This window comes from Lepidochelys kempii, chromosome 1, assembly GCF_965140285.1.
Source record: "Lepidochelys kempii isolate rLepKem1 chromosome 1, rLepKem1.hap1, whole genome shotgun sequence".
NCBI lineage: Eukaryota > Metazoa > Chordata > Testudines > Cheloniidae > Lepidochelys > Lepidochelys kempii.
This window is the reverse complement of record NC_136380.1, coordinates 200,291,406-200,312,579: the sequence shown is the minus strand read 5'-3', so window position 1 is coordinate 200,312,579 and position 21,174 is coordinate 200,291,406. Positions and strand designations below refer to the sequence as shown.

Here is a 21,174-nt window from a genome sequence, read left to right as displayed (position 1 = left end):
ATAGCTTAAAAATATTGATATGTATGTGTTAGTTGAAAGAAAAGGAGGACTTGTGGCACCTTAGAGACTAACAAATTTATTTGAGCATAAGCTTTCATCAGCTACAGTTCACTTCATCGGATGCATTCAGTGGAAAATACAGTGGGGATATTTATATACACAGAGAACGTCTGAGGAACGGCGGGGGGCGGGGGGATGGGGGGGATCGTGTGGTGTGGTCTGGCTGAAAGCTGGAGGCATGTAGGTAGGCACAGTGGTCAGTAGGTTTCCGGTATAGGGTGATGGCCATGTGACCTACGCTACCAGCACTCCCAGCTATCTTCGAGACACCACTGATTCCTGAGGAAACTACAATCCATTGGTGGTCTTCCTGAAGCCACCATCCTAGCCAATATGGAAGCCCTCTACACCAACATTCCACACAAAGATGGACTACAAGCCATCAGGAACAGTATCCCGGATAATGTCACGGCAAACCTGGTGGCTGAACTTTGTGACTTTTGTCCTCACCCTTAACAATTTCACATTTGGGGACAATGTATACCTTCAAATCAGCGGCACTGCTATGGGTACCCGCATGGCCCCACAGTATGCCAACATTTTTATGGCTGATTTAGAACAATGCTTCCTCAGCTCTCGTCCCCTAAAGCCCCTGCTCTACTTGAGCTACATTGGTAACATCTTCATCATCTGGACCCATGGAAAAGAAGCCCTTGAGGAATTCCACCATGATTTCAACAGTTTCCATCCCACCATCAACCTCAGCCTGGACCAGTCCACACAAGAGATCCACTTCCTGGACACTACAGTGCTAATAAGTGATGGTCACATAAACACCACCCTATACTGGAAACCTACTGACCGCTATGCTTACCTACATGCCTCCAGCTTTCATCCAGACCACACCACACGATCCATTGTCTACAGCCAAGCTCTACGATACAACCGCATTTGCTCCAACCCCTCAGACAGAGACAAACACCTACAAGATCTCTATCAAGTGTTCTTACAACTACAATACCCACCTGCTGAAGTGAAGAAACAGATTGACAGAGCCGGAAGAGTACCCAGAAGTTACCTACTACAGGACAGGCCCAACAAAGAAAATAACAGAACGCCACTAAATATCACCTTCAGCCCCCAACTAAAACCTCTCCAACACATCATCAAGGATCTACAACCTATCCTGAAGGATGACCCATCACTCTCACAGATCTTGGGAGACAGGCCAGTCCTTGCTTACAGATAGCCCCCCAACCTGAAGCAAATACTCACCAGCAACCACACAACAAAACCACTAACCCAGGAACCTGTCCTTGCAACAAAGCCCGTTGCCAACTGTGTCCCCATATCTATTCAGGGGACACCATCATAGGGCCTAATCACATCAGCCATGCTATCAGAGGCTCGTTCACCTGCACATCTACCAACGTGATATATGCTGTCATGTGCCAGCAATGCCCCTCTGCCATGTACATTCGCCAAACTGGACAGTCTCTACGTAAAAGAATAAATGGACACAAATCAGACGTCAAGAATTATAACATTCAAAAACCAGTCGGAGAACACTTCTATCTCTTTAGTCACTCGATTGCAGACCTAAAAGTGACAATTCTTCAACAAAAAAACTTCAAAACCAGACTCCAACGAGAGACTACTGAATTGGAATTAATTTGCAAACTGGATACCATTAACTTAGGCTTGAATAAAGACTGGGCATGGATGGGTCATTACACAAAGTAAAACTATTTCCCCATGAAGAAAAGGAGTACTTGTGGCACCTTAGAGACTAACCAATTTATTTGAGCATGAGCTTTCGTGAGCTACAGCTCACTTCATCGGATGCATGCCGTGGAAATCCCCGTTTCCCCTGCTATCCCCCCCCCCCCCCCCCGCTGTTCCTCAGACGTTCTTGTCAACTGCTGGAAATGGCCCACCTTGATTATCACTACAAAAGGTTTTTTCCCCCCACTCTCCTGGTGGTAATAGCTCACCTTACCTGATCACTTTCATTACAGTGTGTATGGTAACACCCATTTTTTCATGTTCTCTGTGTATATAAATCTCCCCACTGTATTTTCCACTGAATGCATCCGATGAAGTGAGCTGTAGCTCATGAAAGCTTATGCTCAAATAAATTGGTTAGTCTCTAAGGTGTCACAAGTCCTCCTTTTCTTTTTCCGGATACAGACTAACACGGCTGCTACTCTGAAACGTGTTAGTTGAGTATAGGAGCATGGTGGTGGAGGCATGCTTAAGGAGCAGGGCTCTGATAAGTGACACGTTGGGAGCTCTGGGTGCTATGGGGGGGCAAGTGTATGAGGTAGGGTCTGGGTGGGAACTTGTGGAGGGACATGGGGAAAATCTGTGGGATAGTGGCACTGTAAGTGAGTGAGCGAGACTGTTGAGGGCACAGGGAAACTTGGGTTGCATATGATAGGTCTGGAGGAGAAGTGGAATTTGGGCGTGGAGGGGCCGAGGAAAGGGAGTAGTGAGGGTGCGTGTCATGTTCTGGGGTCCAATCCAGACCAGTCAGGGGTTGTGGCACCACCTGCCCTCTTACCCTGGGTGCCTGAAATGCTCTGCTGCTGTGGCTCTCAGCCTGGATGCCAGCAATCAGCAGACAAGCATTCACTGTATCTCTGTCTTAAGCAGCTGTGGTTCAGCAACTCAGATTTCAGCAACCTGCTTGTTATACCCCAGTCACACTCTGGTATCCACCAGCCATGGTTACTATTAGCCAGCTGACTCAACACACTCCCAGCCCCAAATTTACCCCAAACTGTGTGGTCTGCAATGTCCAGCTCTTTCCTTGACCTGTCAGAGGAATAAGAAGATTTGTTTGCTCCTCTAAGGAGACAGAGTTCACAGCTTATCACACTGTGATGGTTTAGATTAAAAGTAAAACAAGTTGATTTAAAACCCTATCTCCGTTTGTTAGTAAGTCCAGGTATGATGGAGAGAGCTGGAAATGGTTACAAGCAAATCAAAGTGAAAAACGCTTTCTAGAGGCTAAGACTTAAGAAACCTACCGTCTTGGTTCAAGGTCAGATTCTTACCACACTACCTTCCAGCAAGATGGCTGATCACCCTGTTGGTCAGGATCTCCCACAAAGACAAAGTGCTCAGCTCCTTTGTCGTCTTAGGTGAAAGATCACTTGGGGGTTCTTTGCCCCTCTCTTTTATTGAACTTTTGAAAATGAATCCTCCTTAAAGTTAATTGCCTCTGCTGTGAGGAAAAGGGTCATGGAGTCTGATGGAGAAGGTTCCTGACTGGTGTAATCTACAATGCAAACTAATCTGTTTCCTGCAATCTCTTCCCCCTGCCATGACGCTGAGTAGTTATCTTCTCCCCTTGTTGCTGTTAAAAGAAAAGGAGGACTTGTGGCACCTTAGAGACTAACGCCACAAGTACTCCTTTTCTTTTTGCGAATACAGACTAACACGACTGCTACTCTGAAACCTTGATGCTGTTGTTTACCTCTTATGTAAATACATTCCCATTGTTTCTTAATCTACCTTGGAAGTACTTATAAGGTGGTGAAACCACATTCCTTTGTCTAGGGTGGGGGTAATTTCGATGCTGCCTGGCAAACACTTTAAGAACGTAATTTCCAATATGTTTATAATTTTGCATTAGTCCACCACGTATACACCACACAATAGTATTAATGATCAATATGTTGTTAGCTTTCTATTGATATCTTACATAACACTTTTTAGGCACAGGTTACGATATTAGCAAGGTGGGTACACTGAACTGGTCAGGCCAGCTGAAACTCACTATCAGATACTAGTAAGCCCCTTGCCCTCTTGCGTTGAGATTCTGTTTGGGTCACAGTGGTTATTTTGTGCTCATGGGTTGAGTCTGTAAGATTGAAAGATCCAGATGCCTTCACTTGGAAAGGTAAGAGTCAAAGTGTGGTCTGGTCTCCGCCTAAAAATTAGATCAACCTAGCTATGTCACTTGGGGGTGTGAAAAATTCACACTCCTGAGAGACGTAGTTATGTCAACCTATGCCCTAGTGTAGACACCACTAGGTTGAGGGAAGAATTTATTACTGTGATGGCAAAACCCCTTCCGTCTCTGTAGCAAGTGTCTGTTATAATGGCATAGCTGCAGTTGTGCTGCTGTAGCCCTTGTACTGTAACTATAGCCTGTATTTCTGCTCTGGCATACTGCCAGCATAGCTGAATAGCAGCTTCTGAAGAAAAAGGCTATGGAAAAAAATATCTGTTAACACAGGATTTTAGTTAGCGAAATAAGTGTGTGTTTTCTGTTGATAAGATTGTTGCTTTGCTATACTTGCATTTAATTATTTTAAAATGCTGTTTTTTTGTAATATTATGGTAATTACTTTTGAAAGGCTAGCTAATTTTTACTCGTCCTATGACTGTAAATGTTTAGCTCACTGTTTTGGTAGACTTGCAGATATATTTATATATCTTTTGCGGGGGTGGGTTCTCTTTACCTTCTGAGTACTGGAGTTTATCTCTGATACAGCAATTGGAATTATGAATTCAATGGGCAGGTGCCATACAATGGTAGGTGGCTACATACCAGATGCCAAAGAAGTTAATAGTGTGCAGCTTTTAGAAACTTTCCTGGGAGGAAAGAAAAGTCAGCTAAAGCATACTGGGAAAAATCTTTTGAAAGGGAAACAAAGTCCTGGGCTCCTTTGATGATGGTTGAATTGTTCTTCTCACAGAATGAATTGCAGATCAAGTTGAGGGTTTGTCTGCTAGGCTATCCAGGGATAACATCTCTGTTTTTACAGGCCAAATTTGGGGTAATCTTAATTTAAGCATATAGGTAGGGACAAGGTTCTTGGTTTTTAGAATTCCACATAGATTTAGTTTGGTATTCCTGTATCTGAAATGTTGGTTCTTTTAGTCATTTCTCTTACTGTTCTTTCAGGAATCTGTTTTGTATATTGCCAGTTACACGTGTTACACTTGTAAATATTTTATCTTATTTTGCTTTTTCCTGGTGTTTTGGGGACTACTTTGTTTATTTAAAGTTAACAGTAGTCAATGGCAACAGACCAGAATAGAATAGTCTTTGAAACATGCTCTTCATTATCTATAAAAGGATCCAGGAAGTTGACCCTTTGCCTCAGATAGGTGTAAATACTTAAAATAAGGGTACATTTGGTAGCAGCAAAAACAGAAGTAATTTCTTCTTTTCTATTGAAAGAGCCCCTAAATTGCATTGTTTAGCTCATTGTTTAGATAGGGATCACAAGTCATTACAGGGACAAGAGCGATGGAGTGGGAAAATCTAAGTTCAGCTTAATTCCTTCTGAAATACAGTACTAAATAGCTGAGGCCTTGTCCACGCTATGGGGAAAGATCGATCTAAGTTACGGAACTTCAGCTACGTGAATAACGTAGCTGAAGTCAATGTCTTAGATCTACTTACCCCAGGGTCCATACTACGTGATGTCGATGGGAGACGCTCTCCCGCTGACTCCTCTTGCGCTTCTCGTTCAGGTGGAGTACAGGAGTTGACAGGAGAGCAATCTGTGGTCGATTTAGCGGATCTTCACTAGACCCACTAAATTGACCACCAATGCATCGATCATTGTGTGTCAGTCCCCCGGTAACTGTAGACAAACCCTCATAGGGAACTCAAGGAGATAAGCTTTACCCTGAGCCTGTTATACAAGGAAGAATCAGATGAATTTAGTGGTAACATCTCCAGGTTATTATTTCCTTTAAAAGGAAATTAATCAAATTCCCTTTTTTAAGTTGACTAATGCATCTTATTGGAGGCCATGTTCAGGGCGATTAGCTAATGTTCATTGGCAGGCTGTTCTGAGCACAATGAATGAATAGCATGGAAGGAAGGCATGGAGTTGGCGGTGAGCAAAGGAAACAAAAGGAGCAATTGGAAAAGAGGCTTGATCAGAATATGTGTGCAACATGTCAGGTTCGTAGGGCACTGCATTTTGGTGCAGAGCTATTCTACTTACTCACCCTGGCAGCCAGAACAGATGGGTCTCATTAACCCACATTCAGGAACATAAAAGGTAGTGTCTTTAAGGCAAGAAAAGGGTTTACAGAAGGCAGACAAGAAGTTCAGGCTAAAGTTTGTTGTTTATTTGTTTAAGGATAATCCCAAAATGAGTGGGAAGGAGGTCTGTTTGGACTCTAGCCTTATGTCTGTGTGTGCCGTATTGAGAACTGAGTGGGGATTCCAACCATTCCCACAGGCAAAGGGATGGAATGTGGGAGGAGGGGGAATGAGATCAGATATATAAATAAGGGAGAGGATTTGTGGAGTAATTTTTGTGGTGGGAGTGAAAAAGCTTGACCTGAAGGCAGAAAACTAGGAAGAGACGATTTTGGGAGAGGAGATTATGGCAGCAACATTTTGAACAGATTGAATGCGAATAGATGGAAGTGGGAAAGTGAAGAAGAAATGCTTACAGCAGCCAATGTGGGAGATACAATGATTAGCCATGCCCTGGGTATCAATGATGCTAGAGAGAGAAGTATAAATATAGGTGTTCTTATAGCACTATCTAAGTAAATGAGGCTGTGGATATCCCTGAACAATACTGTGTGTGCTAAAGATCTGAGACATGCAACTGTGTAACACTAAAATATTTTCAATTTCAATTACACCCAGGAACTGGAGTTGTTCTTTCCCTCAAGTGGAGGCCGTGGTCCAGCCAATAGTGCAAAATTTACAGACTGTACTTGTTGCATTATTAAGCCTCATGCTGTTAATGAAGGTGAGTAACGTGGGCCTGATCACACTGACATTACTAATTTGGTAGAATAAAAGTTTGCAGGGTCAGGGTGTGTGTTTCACTACTGACTCAGAAGTGCTGTATAGCACAATCGTGGCCTTTTAGATGGTTTACTGCTGTGATTTCCATCCTCAAAAAGCAAATCATGTACATTGTTTGGATAAATTATATTTCAGAATAAGGAAAACAAAAACCAAATACAATCTTAATGACAGAGTGTCACTCATTCTGTAATAGCCATCTGAAATTGCCTCAAAGTCTTTATCTGAGGAGAAGGGTGCATTACACAGGAAACACTTATAATATTTCTCCTATATCTACTTGACATAACTATGGTATATATAGTTTACAGTTCTTCCACTGTTTGTGTTTTATACTTTAATGGCAGTAGTTATGAAATATGAATCCTATGGCAGAAGATATAGCCCCTGTTGAACAAAACATACTTTATATTGTTCTTTGTAGCTCTTTGTAGCTTTGTAGCTCTTTGTGTCATCTGTGTTAGGGAATGCTATGTCCTTTCATCGTATTCTTATTAGAAAAGCTTGATGTCCACACATAACCACAGATAGACAATTCCATAACATTCCCTAGCCTTCAGATGCAGGAGCAATGTTTATAGTATAATAATGCAGTGTTTTGGCTCTAAGGCCTATGTATGAAGAACTAATATGTGGGATATAGCAGAGATTTTCCCCAAGCAGTCTGCAGGGCACTGCAGTGTTTTAGATAGCTCCTTTGTGAAAGCTGAAAGACACAGAGGAGGGGGCAGTAGTGGTCTCCAGGTCTCACTCAAGTGGGATAGCTGGAGAGCTTGCTGCAAACAATGGCTTTCCCAAGAAAGGATCTTGAACTTGCTGCTGCTAACTTCTTGCCCTTTATCTCTGTGAGGCCTTGCATAACATCTGCTATTGAAAGCTTTGCTGTGCAGCCAAGACAGAGCAATTTGGCACCAGCAGCAGCCTGGGCTTTGATCATAGATAAGTTGGCACATTTACTATGGTAAATGTTTCGATGAGGGCGAATAAAGTACATGGGAAAATTGTCAGACATCTGAAATTGAGTTTGAAATTACAAAATGAAGGGCCTGAACTGGGCTTTTTTAACTTTCATGCACAACTGTTCTTTCCTAAAGTCATTCAAAACTATCTTTTAATGAGACATCAGGAGTCCCTTTCCAGCCCTCTTTTGAGTTGCTGTATCTCTTTCATAAATGTCCGCCCAGGTCCTTTTGCCCAGTTTCTTAGTCTCCATCCAGGCCTTTCTCTGTCGCTACTGGACAAATCTTGCCCCCATTTTCACCAATGTACAGGGCTCCATAAGCACTAGAATTGGGGTGGTTCCACTGGGTGTGGGTGGCAGGGAGGTATTTTGGGGTTGTACAGGATGTGTATGCACTTTAGTGTGAGTTGGAACCCACCTTTGCAGCCTGAAAGATACAAGGATTAGGCTACGGTTGAGCCAGAAGATCCATTCAACTTCTTTAGTCCTTTCCTTCCCATCATGAATGGTTGGTAAGGCAGAAGCATAGCTGCTACACAGCTAAATTGAACAGCCTAAGAATATCTTCTCTGTGACTTCTCACCCATCCCTATGCCCTGGATTAGATAAATGGAATTACTTGATTTTAGACCAGGAAAACATATGAAAATGGTGGGATTTAATAACTATCTCCTGTGTAGCCTACTTAGGCTTTCCATTTCCTCTCTGTTCTCTCCTGTGTCATTTAGTGGTGCAAAAACCATAGATACTACAACCTAGAAAGTCATGAGATTTTGGAGGCAGGTTTGGGAAACCATCCAGAAGTTTAGGATTAGGCAGAAGTTTGGACACGGCGGAGGGATGAGTTGCTCGTGCCATGGCGGAGCCACCTTATACATTGAGTTTGGAATAGCTGAGCCAAAGCAACTCTGCTTCCATTGTGCAGCCTGAGAAGGAAGGAATCTTTCCTCACATGGCCCACGGGAACTCGCCCGTGCTCAGTCCACTTAACTGGGCCCATAGATCACTCGTGCCTCCTGGTAGTGGGGGGCACAATCTAAAGAGGAGGACATGTGACCGCCCCACATGTCTCTGTGCCACGACCCCCTGCACCCAGCCCGGGGCCACCGCACCTGTTACCTCTGGGGGGAGGTGCCCTGTCCTTCTCCTGCTGTGCCTCCACACTGGCATGTGCGGCTGCTTTCCTCTAGCAATTGGGCCTGGGCAGGGAGTGAGACAGAGCCACTTCTCACATGCTGAAGCTGGCTGCTCTGGGTCGTTGACTCTGTGCGGTGCATTGGCTCCCTGAGAGAGAGCCCAGCTGGAGAGGTGGCGGCAATGGGCTTCCCCCTGTCCAGGTCCTGCTGCCAGACTTAGTGGCCAAGCGAGCCGCAGTCCCTTCTCCCATCAGCATGTTTCCAGCTTCCTCGGTCCCTGTTCCTGGCAGCTGGGCTCAGATGGGGGGGGGTGGCCCGCCACCACCACCACCTCCCCAGCCAGGCTGTCTCTCAGGCAGCTGCAGCGCTGCACAGATCGGCGACCTGAAGCAGCCAGCATGAGAAGTGGCTGGTCCTGCCCCTTCTGCTCCCCACCTGGGCCTAGCTGTCAGGGGGAAGGCGCAGTGGGAGAAGGACAGAGTCAAGCAGAAATCTCAGGAGTGGGGGGAGGGCATTTGACCCTGCATGCTCCCCTATGTGTTGCTTATGACTGGTCCTGTGCCAGGCTGGACCCCCTGGGATGTCACCTGATGTGCTGGGACACCACTGAGTCAGACTATTCTGCCAGCCTGGGCCCCCTTTTACCTGGTCTGGCTGGGCTAGGCTCCCCAGCCTTTTCCAGCCAAGCACAAAGGCAGGGCCACCCCCAGCTGCACAGAGAGACAGAGATCCACTCTGAGAAGGCTCATCTTAACGAGCTTGCCACAGCACACAGATGTCCACCCCCTTTAGAGTAGAAGCCCAAAATTATACGAAATTTGCCTCTTCACTCGATGTGGAGGAGAGTATGCACAACTTCTCCCTCCCCCCACACTCCTCATTAGAAATCACATCAACTGGGTTATACTGTAAATCAGAAATAAATGTATTAACTATTACAGGTGTATTTTAAGTAGTTAAGGAGGTAGAAGACAGAACAAGGCAGATTACTAAAAACATAAAACAGAGCATGCAAACTACACTTAATACATTAAAGAAACTGGTAACATGAAAGTTCTCACCCTAAATGTTGTTCTAATAATCTTCTTCACAGGCCAGATGCCCCTTCTAATGTGGGTCCAGTTCTTTCCCCCAGTTCAGTCTTAGTTGTTTCTAACAGTCATCTTGGGTGGGGTAGCGGGGGGAGAATTGATGGCTTGGATTGCCTCACTCCCCACCCTTAAATAGGATTTGCATAAGGCGGGAGTCCTTTGTTTCATCGTTTGACTCCCCCCACCACAGCTTCTCATGGAAAAGTACAGAATTCAAGATGGGTTTCAGTATCAGGTGACATGGTCACATACCTCTGTAGGGCCCCGTAGCCATTCTTCACAGGCTGACGCACAAGTTTACAGGAAGACTAAGCTCTTTTACAATCCATTGTCTCTTGCCGCTGGGCCATCAGCACTGTCGGGCTTTTTCATTGTTGTACCTGAAGTGTAAGCAGGGGGCATCACTCAAAGTAATATAGTTGAAATATAGATACAGAGTAAATATTCCTAACTTCAGATACAGAAATGATACAGGCATACAATTGGATTATCACATTCAATAAATCATAACCTTTCCAATGATATCTCACAAGACCTATCTTGCATAAAGTATATCTGAGTTATGTCCTATTCATATCATATCATATATAAGCATATTTTCATAAAGAATATGGAATGACATGTCAGAGACCAAATCACTGGGGAGCAGATTTAATTCTTCTAGGCCTGTCCTTTTATAGGCCTCCTTCCCCCTCCTCATGCAACCTTTCTTAGACACTTTCTAGTCTTGAGTCTCTTTTCAAATAATACCAATATCACAGTGGCATCTCAGTTACCTTATATGCACAGGTACAGTGTTTTGTATTCCCTTGTATCCTGTGATGAAAGAGCCTATTGTAAAGGGCTATGTGCCAGCACTAACGTTGCTATTGGGAGCCTTAACTCTGACTTCCCTGACTTCTTTTTGCAATTAAGCTCTCAGCTTGAAAGTTGCGTGAACTTAGCCTTTGGTTCCTAATAATTTTGCCGCTGTTAGATTAGCACGGTATCATGCTTTGTGATCTTCACCATCCCTTCAGTGTCTAAACATTTCCCCACTCACACTGCCACAGCAATGGGCTGGGAGAAGAGGGGGTAAGCAAACCACTGACAGGGTTACTAGCAGGGCCGTCCCTACCCATACACAAAGTATGCAGCTGTGTAGGGCACCAGGAAATTTGGGGCACCAAATTTCCTGGTGCCTTACACAGCTGCATGATGCTCTAGCCTCTGCCCTGCCTCTTCCCCATGGCCCCGGCCCCTGCTCCGCCCCAGCCCCGCCCCCACTCCAGCCAGCCCTTCCCCTGAGGACTGCAGCAGGGGTCAGGCTCCCTGCACTCACTGGCGGGGGTAAGTAGAGCGACCCGGCCCCAGCCTGCTCCGCTCCCCTGGCTCCCAACTGCGCCGCCACTCCCCAAGCCTGGGAGCCAAGCAAGCTGGGGCCGGGTCACTCCACTTCCCACAGGAAGTGGCCAGCCCCCCCATGGAGGTCTGGGGCCCCACACAGACCCCCTCCCTTCCCATGGGGTATCAGAGCAGCAGAAGCTTTCAGACAGCAGTGAAAGATTGGATTTTGAGTTGTACAAGTTTTTAATCTAGAGCAACTAAAAATAAACCTTTTCAGTTTCCAGGCTTTGAACATGATTATCTAATTTCCATTAACATAATCAGCTCATTACATGTGTATAATTATGTGCAGTTGTACTAAAACACTTAAGTGCTTGAGCTTACAGAGAGCTTTCCATCTTCCCTTCCCCCGCGATCTTTGACTGAATTTATGATTTAAGATACACTTTCTGATCCTATTTCCAATGGATTTTTTTCCTGCAGACTCCATATCATGATAGATCATTGCAGAAAAATGGCACACTTAGCCCTGTGCTGGAAGACACAGCCTAGTTTAACCATGACTGAGCCAGGGAGCTTTTCTGTGAGCTAAGTGGCTATCCGAGTCCTGAATCTAATCTCTAGTTTGCACCCAGTTAATTTTAGGACACAGTCCTTTTTTAGAAGCGGACTCTGATTACGGTAGATCATTTATAGGGCTCCTATCCAATGACAAAGCAGTGGAAAATCACTGTTGCTTTTATCTCCGGACTCACTGATCCACTCCTGACTGGAATAAAGAAACATCTGTTGCTAGGCAGCCAAAGCACCAGAACTTAGCAACAGTAGTACCTGCAGCAGAAACATGACGCAGTGATCAAAGGCATGTGATATGTAGTGCGAGTGAGAGCTCTGTAAATGTCTGCCAGGATGCAGAGAAACCCTAGGGGCCAGATAAAGGGATGACTGGGAGCTAGCTGAAGTTTAACTTCAGCCGGCAAGAGTGATAGAAACATATCACACTTGGAGTGGGGGGTAGAGATGTGGGTTTGGGGGATAGTATCATGATCCACAAAAGGATGAGTGTATCATGACATGTCTTTTAAAAAAGCAAAATACTCACTAGTTTCAGTCTACTGTCAGCAGAATACTTTGCCTAATATAGGATCAGAGCTCAGGTCCCTGGGCTCCCAGTTTGGGAGTGCCTTGAAGGCAGTGTATTCTGGCCTTGGAGGACAGAGAGTGCCTTGCATCATTCTAGCAACCCCCTGCCCCTGGCTGAAGCAAAGAACTGCTTTGGCTAATGGGGTGAACTGGAGGGTTGGAAGGACCATCACCATGATTCAGTGTTTTGAGAGAGATGGTGAGGTGTTGGTGGTATGTTTGGATTCTGCAGAGGGCTTATAGAAACATCCCACTTTCTCCTCATAGAAGTGAGGCTAGAGGAAGGACAGAGTACATGGTGGCTTTCTAGGAAGCTATGTTGTTTATGTAATGTGCCAGCATAGGAAATAGCCATTTCAATGGGGCAATAGGGATTCCGAGAGATTCACCATCCTCTAAAGTCCCAAAGATTTCTCCATTCTTTTAAAATATGTCCTCTCTTCTCCCCAGGCCGCCTCTTCAGCCAGACGGATGGTAATTAGTATAAATTCTTCAATCTCCTGGTTAGGATTATGGGGCACTGTTTAATGATAAGGTGTTTCTTGCATGTGTCTTTCCCCTGTCTCCACTCTGTGCTTGGAGCCTCTGCCAGTTCAGGCATGAGAGAGAAAGTGACAAACACTAACTCAAGTTTCTCCTGCTCAGAAGTTCCCCAGTGTCATGAGATATTAGTGTGGTCCTGACAAAGCTGATGAAAGTTCCTTTTGAGCCACTGGATTTCCTGAGTGAGCTCAGATTTCTTATATGGAAGATCATTTCCTGGTGGCAGTTTTTTATTGTATAGAGTAAGTTTCAGGTTCCACCTTCTACCAAATTTTATAAAGATAAGATAGTGCCACAGGCTTGGCCAAGTTTCATTCCAAAAGTAGTGGCAGTTTTCCACCTTAATACAATACGTGTTCTGCCAATGCTTTTTCTCGTGCCTCATGGCCATTCCTTTTCTTCACACTTCATGTGGAAAGGCTTTCATCTGGAAGGGATTAAAGCTCTTTAGAGGCTATCTCCTCTCTGAAGCCAAAGTGGGTTCCTCTAGTTCTGACTTGACACACATTGGCAGGAGATAATGTGTGGGAAGATTCACTATTACTGGTCATGCTGTACTTCAACAGTGATGAAAGAGCCCTTCAGTTTTCACGGTTGTTGATGCATCAGCTTTTATCTACACACTGGAAAATTAAAAATGAAAAGTTCATGAAGATAAGAGACCGAATTTGTACAATGTCTTCTGTAGTTAAAGAACAAGTTATTAAGAAATACAGAGTTTAATCAGGAGTCAGTCAGGGCTAAGAAGCAAGTGAAAAATATTGTGTTGAAAATACTTCCTCTGTTCTATGGAATGGTACACAAACAACAATTTGTGTAGGGATCCACCAGGGAGTTTGTTAGACAGAACTGTGGCAGTGTTGGAAAGTAACATTAATCGCCATTTAAGTAGAGGCAAAGACAATTGGGATCAAAGCCTGGAAATGTTGCATAAATGATAGATATGTCATGATGTTCCAGGAACAGAACTGGATGAAAATGCATGGCCAAGTTCTTTAAAGAATTGTTAAATTTGATTATGATTGCAGGAAAGTTGTATTATTAATACTTAGTGGATGTTAAAAGTAAATGCAATCTCCTAGGCACTTTCCAAATGTCCAGGAAGGATGGTCCTTGCTTCAAGAAGCTCTCAAGCTAAGCATGGATAGAATAGATGAAGGTTAGGGGCGAAGAGCAAATAAGTCCCAGTAGAAAAATCAATTAATGCCCCCCAACTAAGAGCTTTGGTTTTTGTAGTGCCATGATATCGACTTTCAAGGAAGTATATAGTCTTGAACCTTGGCCAAAAAGGTGTAACAGCAGCACCTAAGCCAGTGCAATCAGTAAAAAGCAGGATTCTGAATGTTGCTTTTCTGAATGGGTTCGGGGTGGGGTGGGGTGGGGGAGTGAATTGAAAGATCAGGGTTTTATAGCTACTGTAACTTAGCCATATTTCTAATAGGAATAGTGCCTTGTATATTACTGTACAATAGAGTAGACTTGAATTTTTTTCATGTATTTTGTGAAATGTAGCCTAGTTATATTTTGCTATAGGAACCAGAATTTGGAATTTTCTTACTGTCCTTGTTAAAAAATCTTATGCTTACTATTTCATAAACACAATATTTTTAATCTAACTTCTTTGCAAAGGGACAAGAAAAAAAAAGATAGTGAGAAAATAAAAACTTAAATTTGGTGGTTAAAATGTTGCTGGTGTATTTTATTTGACTATGTAAGTCAATTCAAGTTTTGCATGCTCTGGGCTGGTCTATACTAACACTAAGTCAACCTAAGTTACGCTACTTCAGTAAATTATGTAATTGAAGTCAGTGTAATTTAGGTTGACTTATAGTGGTGTCTACACCATGCTATGTCGATGATTGACGATCTCCTGTCAACATAGTTTCAACCTCTCGGGGAGGTGGAGTACAGACATCAACGGGAGTGCTCATCCATCAGCTTAGCGTGTCTTCACCAGACCTGCTAAATCGACACCGGTGCATTGATCGCAGCAGTGCCAATTTAGCCAGTAGTGTAGACATGGACTCAGATTCCAAGGCCAGAGGGAACCACTTGGGCAATGCTTCAGACTGCAGTGTCTAACAGGCACCAAGGAGAAACCCCTGCCCCCTTTTAGTCAAACCATGGCTCCATTGAAGTCAATGGTGTTTTGTCTTTGACTTCTTTGGGGTGAGGATTTCAGCCCAGAACTTTAAACCCAGAAATGCCAAGAGTTTAGAAAATCATTCAATCATACAAATGTACGACTGGAAGGGACTTTGACAGGTCATCTAGTCCAGTCCCCTGCACTAAGGCAGGACTAAGTATTGTCTACACCAGTATGTCTCAACCTTTCCAGACTACTGTACCCCTGTCAATAGTCTGATTTGTCTTGTGTACCCACAAGTTTCACCTCACTTAAAAACTTACAAAATCAGACATAAAAATACAAAAGTGTCACAGCACAAATTACTGAAAAAATGCTTGTTTTCTCATTTTTACCATATAATTGTAAAATAAATCAATTGGAATATAAATATTGTACTTACATTTCAGTATATAGAGCGGTATAAATAAATCATTGCCTATGAAACTTTAGTTTGCTAGTGCTTTTTATTTGCCTGTTGTAAAACCAGGCAAATATCTAGAGGAGTTGATTTTCCCCCTGGAAGACCTCTGAGTACCCCCAGGGGTACACGTATCCCTGGTTGAGAACTACTGGTCTATACCATCCTTGACAAGTGTTTGTTCAGTCTGTTCTTAAAAGCCTCCAGTGACTGAGATTCCACAATCTCCCTACACAATTTGTTCTAGTACTTACCTACCCTGATGGTTAGGAATTTTTCCCTCATGTCTGACCTAAATCTCTCTTGCTGCAATTTAAGCCCATTGCTTCTTGTCCTGTCCTCAGTGGTTAAGGAGAACAGTTTATCACTGCGACGGGTTTCCACGGGGTGCAACCTGGAACTGGGGTGCCACTAAGCCCTCGGTCTGTCTAGCCTGGGCTCCCTCTCACACTGTGCTACTGTGACAAGCTGCAAAGCCCTCTAAGCTTTCACTTTCAGCAGCATTCACACAGGCACAGACACACCCAGCTGCAATTATGTGCAGGCTTTGGCCCGCCACTGCATGAACCAACAAGGAATGCTTAACCGGTGGGGGATAAGCTTCTCCTAAAGCCTATTTTTTTTCCTAATAGTCCATAACCTTGAATAGGCCCTACACAGCCCACCATCTAGACTGGAAGCATTTTGTCTCGTGGGTGTCACCCAGGTGTGACTACATGTGAAATACAGATACATAGTCAATATTCATAAATTCAGATAAAAAAAGATGCACGCATACAAATAGGATCATCATATTCAGCAAATCATAACTTTTCCAATGACACCTCACATGACCCATGTTGTACAAAATGCATCATCATTATGCCATAACTATATCATCATAATATTACTATGAAAAATATGGGGTGCAGTGTCACAATCACCTTCCTCTTTATAACAACCTTTTACATACGTAAAGATTGTTGTCATGTCCCCCCTTAGTCTTCTCTTCTCCAGACTAAACAAACCCAATTATTTTTCAGTCTTTCTTTGTAGGTCATGTTTTCTAGACCTCTACTCATTTTTCTTGTTCTCCTCTGGAACTTCTCCAGTATGTCCACGTCTTATATGAAGTGTGCTGCTCAGAACTGGACAGTATTCCAGCTGAGGTCTTATCAGTACTCTGTAGAGCGGAAGAATTACTTCTTGTGCCTTGCTCACAACACTCCTGCTAATACATCCCAGAATTATGTTTGCTTTTTTCTTAATGGTATCTCATTTTTGACTCCTTTTTAGTATGTGATCCTCTGTAACCCCCAGATCCTTTTCTGCAGTACTTCTTTCTTGGCAGTCACTTACCATTTTGTATTTGTGCAATTGATTATTCCTTCCTATGTGTAGTATCTTGCATTAATCCTTATTGAATTTCAGCCTATTAATTTCAGACCATTTCTCCAGTTTGTCAAGATCATTTTGAATTCTAACCCTGTTCTCCAAATCACTTGCTACCCCCTCCCAGCTTGGTATCATCTGCAAACTTTATAAGTGTACTCTCTAGATCAGTGGTTCTCAACTAGGGGTCCGGGGCCCACTGGGGGACCGCAAGCAGGTTTTAGGGGGTCCGCCAAGCAGGGCTGGCATTAGACCTGCTTGGGCCCAGGGCAGAAAGCCAAAGCCCCCACAACCTGGGGCTGAAGCCCGATGCTCTAAGTCCCGCCACCCAGCCGAAGCTGAAGCCTGAGCAACTTAGCTTCGTAGTACCCCCTGTGGCATTGCCCTGCTTCCTACCCCCTAACGCTGGCCCTGGCTTTTATATGGAGAAAAACAGTTGTTGTGGCACAGGTGGGCTGTGGAGTTTTTATAGCTTGTTGGGGCGGGCCTCAGAAAGAAAAAGATTGAAAACCCCTGCTCTACACCATTATCTAAATATTTAATGAAGATATTGAACAAAACTCGATAGATCATCAAACCAGCTCGTTTCCTGATGGAACTAGGGATTTCATGGGACCTATCCAAATGAATGGCTTGAATAAGGGGTGAATCTACAGGGGTGAAAGCCATAGAGTAGTGAAGGCTCTAAAGGACTATCTGAAGTTTGAGTGGGAAGCCACATAGAGCCGAGCTCCCATACTTATATCAGATTTTGTTCTTTAAAAAAAAAAAAAAAAGAGGAAAAGAGCAGGAAATTCTTGTTTGTTTCCTTTATTAATTAACCCCTGTCCTTTGTCTGTGTGCATAACAATAGGTCTTTTATAGCATGATTATACAACGCTGGGCACGGGAATGATGTGGATCACTTGCTAAGCTGTGTGGAAGAAAGCAATAAAAATTTTAATCTGACTAAATGTAAAGTGATGTATAGGCTGTATTAACAGGATCTGGGACCCTATCCTGGGAAGCAGTGACTCTGAAAAAGATTTGGAATCATGCTTGATAATCAGCTGACATGAGCTCTCAGTGTGATGGTGTGGCCAAAGAGATAATGCAATCTTTGGATGTACAAACGGGGGAATCTTGAGTAGTGGTAGGGAGATTATATTACCTCTGTATTTGGCACTGGTGCGACAACTCCTGGAATACATTGTCTAGTTCTGGTGTCCGCAATTAACGAATGATGTTGATAAATAGGAGAGGATTCAGAGGAGAACCGCAAGAATGATTAAGGGATTGAAAAATATGCCTTATAGTGTTAAACTCAAAAAGCTCAATCTGTTAAATTTAACAAAATGACAGTTAAGAAGTGACTTGATCAGTCTAAAAGTATCTAAATGCAGAACAAAAAATTGATAATAAAGGACTTTTTAGTCTAGCAGACAAAGTTCTAAAGATCCAGTGGTTAGAAGTTGAACCTAGACCTATTCAGATTAGAAATAAAGTGCAAGTTTTTAACAGTGAGGATAATAAACCACTGAAACAATTTACAGGAAGTGGTGGATTCTCCATCAGTGGCAATTTTTAAATCAATTTTAAAATCTGTTTTTCAAAGAGATATGCTTTAGTTCAACAACAGCTATTAGACTTGAAGCAATAATTAATTCAGGGACGTCTATGGCCTATGTTATAGAGATCAGACTAGATGATCACAGTGGTTCCTTGTGGCTTTATAATCTATGAGGTAGTCTTCAACTAAGAATGCAATCTAATAGAAAACAAAGCGAGCAGAATCTCTCTCACACGTTGCAGAAGATACTCTGTAATAAGGTGACCTCAGTTCACCTTTGGCCTATTTTGAATAGACAATAAATCATAAGAAGGACATCAACAAAACATTCTCACTTAATTTTATATATTAAATAATTACTTAATGTTTTACACATTTATAGCACTGTATATTAAGTAATCTTGCTAACACAGTGAGGCAGGTAAACATTATCTTCTTTTAATAGATGGGCAAACTTAAGCAGAAAGTGTATTTTATTTTATTTTTATTTTTATTTTAGTTCGCTACTACTAAGACAAGTATAACTCAGATAGAAACAACACAGAGGACAACAATTGAATCTCAAGCATGTGCAGAAATATGGTCTGTGAAGGAAACGTAGAGAGGGGTTCGCAAATGAAGTAAAAAGAACAGGAGTACTTGTGGCACCTTAGAGACTAACAAATTTATTTGAGCATAAGCTTTCGTGAGCTACAGCTCACTTCATTGGATGCATGCAGTAGAAAATACAGTGGGGAGATTTTATATACACAGAGAACATGAAACAATGGGTGTTAGCATACACACTGTAACAAGAGTGATCAAGTAAGGTGAGCTATTATTACCAGCAGGATGCGGGGTGGGGGGGAAGAGGGAACAAAAAACCCCCAACCTTTTGTAGTGATAATCAAGGTGGGCCATTTCCAGCAGTTGACAAGAACATGTGAGGAACAGTAGGAGGTGCTGTCGTCATCTTGAATAGGTTGGAATATGAACAAGAGGCTGCTAGACAGCTCTCCAACACCACTTTCTACAAGCCATTACCCTCTGATCCCACAGAGGGTTACCAAACGAAACTACACCATCTGCTCAAGAAACTCCTTGAAAAAGCACGAGAGCAAATCTGCACAGACACACCCCTAGAACCCCAACCAGGGGTATTCTATCTGCTACCCAAGATTCATAAACCTGGAAATCCTGGACGCCCCATCATCTCAGGCATTGGCACCCTGACAGAAGGATTGTCTGGCTATGTAGACTCCCTCCTCAGACCCTACGCTACCAGCACTCCCAGCTATCTTTGAGACACCACTGACTTCCTAAGGAAACTATAGTCCTTCGGTGATCTTCCTGAAAACACCATCCTAGCCACTATGGGTGTAGAAGCCCTCTACACCAACATTCCACACAAAGATGGACTACAGGCCATCAGAAACAGTATCCCCGATAATGTCACAGCAAACCTGGTGGCTGAACATTGTGACTTTGTCTTCACCCATAACTATTTCACATTTGGGGGACAATGTATACCTTCAAATCAGCGGCACTGCTATGGGTACCCGCATGGCCCCACAGTATGCCAACATTTTTATGGCTGATTTAGAACAACGCTTCCTCAGCTCTTGTCCCCTAATGCCCCTTCTCTACTTGCGCTATATTGATAACATCTTCATCATCTGGACCCATGGAAAAGAAGCCCTTGAGGAATTCCACCATGATTTCAACAATTTCCATCCCACCATCAACCTCAGCCTGGACCAGTCCACACAAGAGATCCACTTCCTGGACACTACAGTGCTAATAAGCGATGGTCACATAAACACCACCCTGTACCGGAAACCTACTGACTGCTATGCTTACCTACATGCCGCCAGCTTTCACCCTGACCACACCACACGATCCATTGTCTACAGCCAAGCTCTATGATACAACTGCATTTGCTCCAACCCCTCAGACAGAGACAAACACCTTCAAGATCTCTATCAAGTGTTCTTACAACTACAATACCCACCTGCTGAAGTGAAGAAACAGATTGACAGAGCCAGAAAAGTACCCAGAAATTACCTACTACAGGACAGGCCCAAAAAAGAAAATAACAGAAAGCCACTAACCATCACCTTCAGCCCACAACTAAAACCTCTCCAACGCATCATCAAGGATCTACAACCTATCCTGAAGGATGACCCATCACTCTCACAGATCTTGGGAGACAGGCCAGTCCTTGCTTACAGACAGCCCCCCAACCTGAAGCAAATACTCACGAGCAACCACACACCACACAACAAAACCACTAACCCAGGAACCTATCCTTGCAACAAAACCCGTTGCCAACTGTGTCCCCATATCTATTCAGGGGACACCATCGTAGGGCCTAATCACATCAGCCACCCTATCAGAGGCTCGTTCACCTGCACATCTACCAATGTGATATATGCCATCATGTGCCAGCAATGTCCCTCTGCCATGTACATTGGCCAAACTGGACAGTCTCTACGTAAAAGAATAAATGGACACAAATCAGATGTCAAGAATTATAACATTCAAAAACCAGTTGGAGAACACTTCAATCTCTCTGGTCACTCGATTACAGACCTAAAAGTGACAATTCTTCAACAAAAAAACTTCAAAACCAGACTCCAACGAGAGACTGCTGAATTGGAATTAATTTGCAAACTGGACACAATTAACTTAGGCTTGAGTAAAGGCTGGGCATGGATGGGTCATTGCACA

General features: G+C 43.5%; 1 protein-coding gene across 2 annotated transcripts in view; it reads left to right on the top strand.

Annotated features, from left to right (window-relative positions):
• The window catches only part of NME7 (NME/NM23 family member 7), a 169,757-nt gene that overhangs the window by 68,577 nt on the left and 80,006 nt on the right, over positions 1-21,174 (top strand). For both annotated transcript variants that reach the window (XM_073308141.2, XM_073308130.2), the window contains one exon: positions 6,635-6,740. In XM_073308141.2, the coding sequence (XP_073164242.1) occupies positions 6,635-6,740 (106 nt within the window). The remainder of the gene's footprint in view (positions 1-6,634; positions 6,741-21,174) is intronic.